The 8,855-nt window shown below is 46.2% G+C and overlaps 1 protein-coding gene and 1 long non-coding RNA gene across 3 annotated transcripts in view; one reads left to right on the top strand and one right to left on the bottom strand.

Annotated features, from left to right (window-relative positions):
• Positions 1 to 8,855, bottom strand: part of ANGPT4 (angiopoietin 4) — a 29,355-nt gene that overhangs the window by 7,948 nt on the left and 12,552 nt on the right. For both annotated transcript variants that reach the window (XM_015596869.2, XM_015596870.2), the window contains exons 5-7: positions 6,145 to 6,260; positions 3,940 to 4,041; positions 2,458 to 2,624 (exon numbers count right to left, since the gene is read on the bottom strand). In XM_015596869.2, coding sequence (XP_015452355.1) covers positions 2,458 to 2,624; positions 3,940 to 4,041; positions 6,145 to 6,260 — 385 coding nt within the window. The remainder of the gene's footprint in view (positions 1 to 2,457; positions 2,625 to 3,939; positions 4,042 to 6,144; positions 6,261 to 8,855) is intronic.
• Positions 8,361 to 8,855, top strand: part of LOC107196367 — a 1,644-nt gene continuing 1,149 nt past the window's right edge. Inside the window, exon 1 of the long non-coding RNA XR_001517770.2 lies at positions 8,361 to 8,649. This is a non-coding gene — a long non-coding RNA (uncharacterized LOC107196367). The remainder of the gene's footprint in view (positions 8,650 to 8,855) is intronic.

Below are 8,855 nucleotides of genomic sequence, written 5' to 3'. Positions count from 1 at the left end.
TGCTTCCTAGGATGTCCTTCCTATCCTCTTTGTCTGGAGAACGCCCACACATTACAGGTTTCACCTCCTCCAGAGAGCCCTCTCTGATTGCACAAGCATTTCTATGCTCCTATGTTTTCTCCTTGGGTAGCTTTTGTCTCCTCAAAGGTGTGGGATTGCATGTGGACATGCTGACCCCCATACACACACAACACATTGGACTATGAACAATTATGAGGAGGTGGGGCCTAGGTCTGATTCATCCCCAAATGACCAGTGCCAGCCCATGTCTGGCACAGGGCAAGTGTTTGGTATATTGTCTTTAGTATTTAGGGCTCTGCAGAAGGTCAAGTAAATCTGGGCCCTTTAAGACCTAGGCCTAGGGGTGTGAATCTGTGGGCAGGGAGCTTTCCATGGCTCAGATAAAAAGCCAGTGGCAGCACATCAAATGCACATAGGAGAGCAGGGCAAAGGGTTCTTAATTTGACACACATATATATTTGCATAATTAGGCCCAGATAACAGAGATATACGCATAGATGCAAAAATACTGTATTTCTGTCTCTGAAAATATTGTTTGTACATCTCTAACATTTATAAACACTTATGAAATGTAGGGTGTCTTTGTACACCCTACATTTCATAAGTGTTTATAATTGACCCTTGTACTCAATTATGACATAAATGCTATACTTTACTGATGAGGAAACAGAGGCACAGAGAGATCTAAGGTCATGAAGCCAATAAGTGATAGAAATTCAAACCCAGGTGGTCTGGCTCCAGGGCCGTGTTCTTAGTGTAATGAGATACTTCTCCCAATATTTCTTCTCCAAGAAAAATACGAATCCTGGACTTAGGGCCATAGAAGTTGCTGCTCAAAAATTGGGCCAGGGAGATCAGGCTTAACTGCCACGTGTGTAGGAAAGACTTGGGACCATGTACCAGACACTGGGGATGGAGATAGCAGTGAACAAAATGGGCCTGGTTCCCACTCACACAGAGTGGAACAGTCATAGGCGTGAAAGGCTGCCTTGGGGACAGTGATTATATTATTTACTGAGCACTTACTTGGTGCCCAGCACTGTGTTAATTCTCTATGCGCAGTATCTCATTCAAGCGTCAACACACCCAGAATAGGGTAGGTACACATAGGGCACCCATTTTACAATGAGAAGATGGAAGAACTTGCTCGGGGTCACTCTCAGAGAGAGGGATGGAGTCAGGACTTTGGTAGCCAGTTGTTTAAATAGGAGTCAGCAGGGTATTGTGGCTACGATGACTCAGGTTTGCCTAGCCCAGACCCAGGGGATGTTTCATTTAGCTCTGGACCTTTAAGGAGGAATATTATCAGATAGGGCTGGGTTCCAAAGAAGGAATATCAGAATAATCTAGCTGGAGAAACCAGGGGCATTTAATAATAAGAGAGGGGGTGGGGGCATATCATTGAAAAGCTCGCAGAGGAAGAATTAGAAATAAAGTATAGGGGGACAGAGAGTCATTAGAGATCCCTTGGGAGGAAGTAACCTCCCCATCAGTGGAGGCAATCCAGCTCAGCTGGATGATGACTGTGGCTGTGAAGGGGATTCTAGCGTCAGATGAAGAACCAGATGACATGTGAGGTCCTTTGCATCATGTGAACGTGAGTCTGTGAATTCGATTCTGTCTTGATTCAAAGATAGCCGAGACTCAGGCTTATCTTCAAGATCCCTGAATTTCTCAGAGAGGCAACATCATGTAGTGGGAACACCATGAGTTTTGGCAGCAGGCAGACCTGAGTTCAAATCCAGGTTCTACCTAACTTGTAACTTTAGGTATGAGTCATAAGCTTAGTGCCTCATTTTCCACATCACTAAAACAGGTACAGCAATGCTTACCTTAGAGTGTTGTGGGGAGGATTAAATAGAGTATTGTGCCTGGAACATAATAAATGCTCAATAAATGCTAATTCCTTTTCTTAAACAGAGCCAAGAGCCAGGCTGAGGGAAGGGTGAGAGACATTGCCGATTTTATAACATGCTCATCTATAAGCTTATCTTACTGTTAAGAAGCAGAAGTATAGAGAAGCCAGAGCCTTGACTCACCCAAGTTCATAAAGTTAGCTGAAGCAGAGACAGAATGAGCCCAGGTCTCCTGATTCCCAGCCCAGGGACCTTTCTACCTTACCCTGCAGCATAGAACAGGCTGAGGAAGTCACCACCCGCTTCTGGGCCTCTGTAAAATGACTGCCTTGGGGGGATTGACCTTGGAAGGCCCCTTCCCATTTCCCAGGATGGAAGCATCAGCAACATTCTCTCCACCCCACCCAGTGGCCAGGAGGTGCTGAGTGCTAACCAGCTGCCTCCAGATCCCATGACGTGCGCCCAAATGGTGGACAGATGGTAGAAAGAGGAGACGCCCAGGGACTGACCCTTGGTGCAGACTCTGTATCCACTAGCCCAGGGACCCCAGCCCACCCACCAGCTGGGGCCCCAAGCTCACCTATACAGCTGCCCCTCGCTGCCCAGCTGGAAATGCTCATACTGGGCGTAGGCCTCATTGCCTTCCCAGTCTTGCAGCTCCACACGCAGAGAGTAGGCCGCCCTGCTGGTCAGCTGATGTACCACCTCGTTGCCCAGCCAGTGCTCCCCAGCTGGGTCACCGAAGCCCTATGGCGGAGGGGAGAGTGAGGGTGGGCTGCACGCCGAGGAGGGAGGCATGCCCTTGGTGGAGGAGCTGGGCTGGTTCAGGGACTGGGGCCACCCATCCAAAACCATTTTGCCTAATGATCAAGTTCATAAAATACAGAGTGGGCAGGCTGGGGAGAGAGGAGCTCCATCTCCTAGAGCAAAAAGACTAAGACTTTTGCAACTATAAAAGCCTTTTTCAATAACTAAATCACATTTCTATGAAGCTCAAGAATAGGCAAAACTAATGTGTGTTGATAGAAGTCATAATAGTGACCTCCTTGGTGAAGTATTGACTGGGAGGGGCACAAGGAGGGCACCTGGGGTGCTGGAAGTGTCTTATATTTAGCTCTAAATAGTGGTCAGATGGGTGTATACATATGTAAAAATTAACTGGGTCTTACAGTTAAGATCTGTGCACTTAGTGCTTGTATGTTAAATCTCAATTTTAATATTAAAGATTTTAATCAGTTGCATAAATGGTAGAGGAAACTTTAATGACATGGAAACCACTGCAAAATTTCAGCAGCATAGAAACGTAAAGCTAAGAGCATTGAGAGTCACTGGTGTCTTCTGCTGACAAGATTATCAACGCCCGCGGCCAGAACAATTCAGCACCAAGGACAGGGTCACACCTAAGCCCCGCTACCCATTTCAGTCACGCTGAGCTGCTGATAAACTTAATGGTTAATATTTGGCTCTCTTTAGTGTAGCATCTGAGCACCTTACATCTCTTTGCTATTTTAACGATTGTTTTTAAACCCAATTGGCTCAAGGACACTCCTAGCTTAATTTGGTATTTATTTTTAAGTATATTTATCAAATGGACAGCAAGGAGACACGGAAAAGAAGACAATAGGGCGCTATTTCTCATCTTGTAGAATGAACATGGTCTTTGAGACAGCAATTCCACATTGAAGAATCTCTGCTGCAGATGCAGCCACATATGTGTGCAAATGCAAGGAATTTCATTTAAACAGTGCAGTCAGGGGTTGATGGGGGAGATTACTTATTTTCTGTTTCTTGAAAATTTTAAACGATATCTTCTGAAAATTAAAACAAAAATAAAGTTAAATTTTTATCTTAGAGTATATGTCAGAACTTGTAAAAAGGAAGGTTCAATTTTAGAGGATGGAGTCCCTAAAGTAAATATGCATTGGGCAAATTGAAAGTGGTTGGTTTGGGTGGGCTGATTTTTTTCTAGGAAGGATTGATGGTAAACTAGTCTCCTGTGCACGACCTGCCTTCTGACTAGGTTTCAGGGCTGAAAAACTCCTCCACAGGGTAGCAATGTTACCTCTTTATAATCCTTCCAGTTTCGCTGGAAATTTACGCTGCCATTCTCACGGCGCTGGATGAGGGTCCACCCGCCTCCATTGGCCTCCATGTCACAGAAAACCTGAAGGAATTGGTGGGAGCGGGGCGGGGTGAGCTGGCAGCCCTTGGAAGCAACCAGAGCCAGGTCTGTGCCATCCTAAGTGTGATCTGACTGACAGAACCTCACAGAATAACAGGTGAGCCTGGTGGTCAAGGGCATCCAAAAGATCTAGGTTCAAATTCCCCACTCATTGTCATCTTTTTTTCCTAAAGTGGTGGCAAATGATGCCCTCTCTGCCTTCAATTCCTTCAATTTCAAATCATGTATAAGATGGGGATGTTAATACCTTAACCTCCTTATGCATTGCGTTCTTATCTGCAAACTGGGTTTGTTGTGAGAATTAAATGAGATGAGTCTTCTAAAGAACAGAGCCTGGCACATACTAGGAACTAAATAAATCTAGGCTTACCACTTGCTATTACTGCAGGATTGCTGTATGGGTTAAATGACTCTAGGTGTAAAGTGCTTGGCACACAGTGTAAACTCAGGAAATGCTATTCCATTTAGTGGACAAATGTTTTATATGTGCCAGACTCTATTTGAGGCACTGGGGAAACTAATAAGGATAAAACAGAGTTCTTTCTCTCAAAGAGCTTATAATCATCACAATCACATCTTTCAGGCTAACCTTTGTTCACATATTATTTTTCCAGCTAGTTCATTACATATTCAATGTTCAATGAGGACAAACTTGGTCTGGCCCTGGCTGAGAAGAGTCAGAGATAAATCAGAGATAAATCAACCTTTGGGGCTGATTTGGAAGAGGCTATGATGGTGTAAGCTGATGACCGATTATGAATATATGGGTAGTTACAAGGAGAGCCCCCAAGACAGAGCCACTGGGAAACCCTGGGAGGCTTCCCAGAGGAAGTGGCATTGGAACAGTGCCTTGGTCGATGATGTGCCTGCCTGGTAGAGATGAGTGGGAATGGCATTTCTAGTGGTGGGAGCAGTAGGAGTAGAGGCTCTGAGATGGTAAAGGCCTGCTCAGTGAAAGAAGACAGTGGCATCTGTTGAGAGGGTAGGAGATGGTGCAGGAAGGGAAATTGAGGCCCAGAGAGGGGAAGGGACTTACTTAAGGCATGTGAGTCTAGAGTAAAGCTGAGGTTTGAGTCCAGATCTACTGACTCCTGGGCCAGCTCTTCCTTCTTTATCAGTGTTCCCAAATTTAAGCCATTAGCAAACCTTCTTGAATTCTACCATAGCTGAATTTACTTAATAGAGAATATTTACTTAAAAAATGGTATCCTCATTTTTTTATTTAAATACTTAAACTAAATGTACTTTAAAAGGACATCTTATCAGTAACATAAGTGGAAAACTAATAACACTAGCCTTTATTTAGATAATTATAAAACTAAATATAATAAAAACAAAATAGTATTATGAAATTCTAGCTAAAAATGGAAAACTTGATCTCTCTTTGTTAAAAGGGGAGTTCGGCAGGTGTGTGAGAAGTGTTAAAGATAATCTGGAAACAGACTGAGACATCCTTCTCAATATATTCAGAAGGGTTGAAAGGAAATTGAAAAGGGAAGTATGAAGTGGGAAGACTGGCTATTTGTTCCCCATACCCTTCAGCGTCTGGATCTGGGCCTCAAATTCTCACTCCTGACATCTGCACTTTCCCTTGATTCTCCTTCCCATCTGAAAACTGGACCTCGGAACTCAGGGCAACCTTGGGATCACTCACTGAAGATGGTGTGGCCTCCGTCAGCCCCGGTCCCTAATTTCCCACGTGGAGCAAAGCCTCTACACCTGCCTTCAACCAGACTACTGTAAACTAGAAATACATTTCTTTGTGTTAAACTTCTGGAATTTCAGGGTTTATTTGTTATATCAGCTACCATTACCTTAAACAATATAGAACTGTTTCCTGCTATTCCAATCTAAAGGCATCTCTGGACAAGATGGCAGGGAAGGTGCAATTCCAACTTTGGGAACTTCTCCCTTAACCCTATGATCTTTCCCCTGTTTGGGTTGGGACTCCAGAAGGTAGGGCTATCCTTTCTTTGGAATCTCAAATGTTGAACAAGGCAAGAAGCTAATGGGGGTAGGGATTTGTCTGCAAAGGCCTTGGCTCAGGACCCTCTGAAAGCCTCAGCCCTCATGGAGCCTCCTAACCTTCCTGGGCTCTGTCATATTGGCCACATGGATGGTGTAGACGCCACTGGTATTGGCCCCAAAGCGCTGGATCTCTGCACAGTCCTGGAACACCTGCTCAGATGACCTCATGGAGGCTACAATGACAAAAAACAAAAAACAAAAAACAAAAAACATAATTAGGAGTAAACTGACTATCAGGCATATAGATTCTCTGTGCCAGGTTCTGATGGGGAGGTGTTGCAGACAGGAAGATGAATCAGATCTGAGAAGCTTTCCTAGAGGATGTGATAGTGAGCTGGAACCTGGATAAGGCGCAGAAGTTGCCCAGGTGGAGAAAGGGGAAGGTGTTCCAGGCAGAAGGAACAGCATATGCAAAGGCTCTGAGGTGAGAACAGTCCAGGTGTGTGCAGGGAACAGGGTGAGGTGACAGAAACTGACTGAAGCCAGGAGGGGAAATGACTCACACCATGAAAACAAGATTGAGGCCAGAGAGAGCTCTAGCTGTTTGATGAACCTGAGAGGAGTAGGGCAAGACTATCCCAGAGAGGGTTACCAATGAGGGACACATGAAGTTGAGATTTCAGCAGAGGCCAGGTCAGCCTTGAATGTCAGGCTGCGGAGCTCAGACTATGCTGAGGAAGAGCACTCTGGCCAGATTGTGGAACAGAGACTAGAGGGAATAAGACTCAAATCAGGGAGGCCAGACATAAGGCTGCTAGAGTCTTCTGGGGGAGGGTCATTGGGGCCTGAACTCCATGAGGTACTCCCTTATCCCAGAAAACAGGCCCAAGAGTGAGGTAAGTGGATCAAGGGCACACAGCTGGGGTGACAGAGACTTCCCTCTCTCCAGCGATTTGTCCATGGAGGACCATTTGTCCATGGGGACCAGGAGAGACTTCCCTCTCTCCAGCGATTTGTCCATGGAGCTGGGGACCAGAGTCTTCTCCACAGCCCACCCCTCCAGCTGCACATCCCTGCAGCCCTGGAGGTGGACCCTCATTATGTCCCTACTAGGAGCTTACCACTGGCCTTAAGAGCCCATGTTTCTTCCTTTGGGAGAATATTAATTACTGAATCCCAGGGACATGGGAGCCTCCAGGCCTGGCCTGAAAAGCGACTATTGACAAATAAACTATAGGAGTTTCAAATTCCCACTCTGGCTCCTTTTAGTGGGATCCAATTAGAGGTTTGAGCAGTGAGTTCACCAGAATCCAATCTCTAGGAAGGTCGTTATTCAAGAATGGAGCAAAGTTCTAGATGGATAGTTATCTTCCCCAATGAGGAACCAGGAGGCTACCAGGTGGGCAGGACTTCCTGTATTGGCCTCATACTTGAACCTGGATCCCAGGTCCTGAAACTTAGGCACCTGTTGGTAGGAAGCTGTTGTTCCCAGATCATAAATGAAGTGACTAAGGCTCCCAATCCATCCGAGCTCATCCACAAACCCTCCCTGGACAGTCTCCATGACTCCAGCTGTCAGCTCCCTTGTCCTTGGGGAACTGCCAAGCCTGGGGAAAGTGCTGGCCTAGATGTGAGCAGGGACAGGCCCAACTTTACGTGGCCAGGTGAGGGTGGAGCTGGGAGTTGGTCTTAGATTTCCAGCCAGCCTTCCCAAGGCTCTGTCCACTACTGCTTTCCTCAGGCAGCAACATAGCGATAATAAGAACAGCAGTAATAACAATAAAAATGAACTATCCACCATGTATTGTATGTTTCACAGCTAGGTGCTGCCAGGAACAGTTTGGGGCCAGGAAAAGCATCTTTTGGGGGCTTAACTGTATGGATGGACCGGTATTGATAAGCAACAGTTTGGCCCCGACCTGGGCCCCCTCTGAATTCCTGGGCTGGTGATTTGTATAGCTTTGTCACCTTTTGGCCACAGGCGCTGTGCTCAGCTCCTTCATGCACATGAACTTTTCTGGTCCTCTGTGCAGGAACTCTGTGAGATAGGTGCTATTATTATTTTCATTATATAGGTGAGGAACATTGAGGCTCCGAGATGTTAAATGACTTGGGCACAGTCCCAGTGCCAGTAGTTAAGAAGCCAGAGCTTGAACTCTCATCCATCTGACTACAAAGCCCGTGCCCTTCCTACTACTCACATCCCCTTGGGTCTCCACCACTGGGCTTATATAAGGCTGAGCAAACAGACCATGCTAACGAATGTCACTCCTGCTATTGTGCACGGGCTAGGTTTTCTCCACCTGTGTCCCAGTCCTTCTAACCTTCTGAACTCCCTGAGTTCTCCATCCATTGCCAGCCTCTATCTGCCTCAATGAGAAAGCAATGCAGAGAAGGGTGCAGGCTTCCTGGTAAGCCTTAAGGATGCCTGGTTCCTGTGCCTGTCTTTGTCTAATCTTATTCTATATCTGGTGACAAATCCTCTTTCAGTTTCTCCGTCTAGACAGGGAGGAGAAAGAACTTCGTACCGTCCTTCCTTGGTGATAATGCGGCAGGAAACCAGGGTCTTCGGGCAAAGGGTGCCTAAAGTGAAATGTCCAACACAACCTCCCACCCAAAATGGTGAGTTGACATTGGGCCACAGCTGGAGAATGGGTTAGGGTGAGCCTGTGGGGAGAGGCATCATGCCAGGGCCCCATGGACTGGGCTGAACTATAAGAAATCCACACATGGGATTAATTTAGGCAGCTTCCTCATTGGGCAATGCACCAGCCGGTGATGGGTTTGGGTCACGCTGCATCTCATGGTTTGAAATGCATCCCCCTCTC

This window comes from Pteropus alecto, unplaced genomic scaffold, assembly GCF_000325575.1.
Source record: "Pteropus alecto unplaced genomic scaffold, ASM32557v1 scaffold45, whole genome shotgun sequence".
In the NCBI taxonomy this organism is placed as follows: Eukaryota; Metazoa; Chordata; class Mammalia; order Chiroptera; family Pteropodidae; genus Pteropus; species Pteropus alecto.
This window is presented reverse-complemented; position numbering and strand designations above follow the sequence as displayed.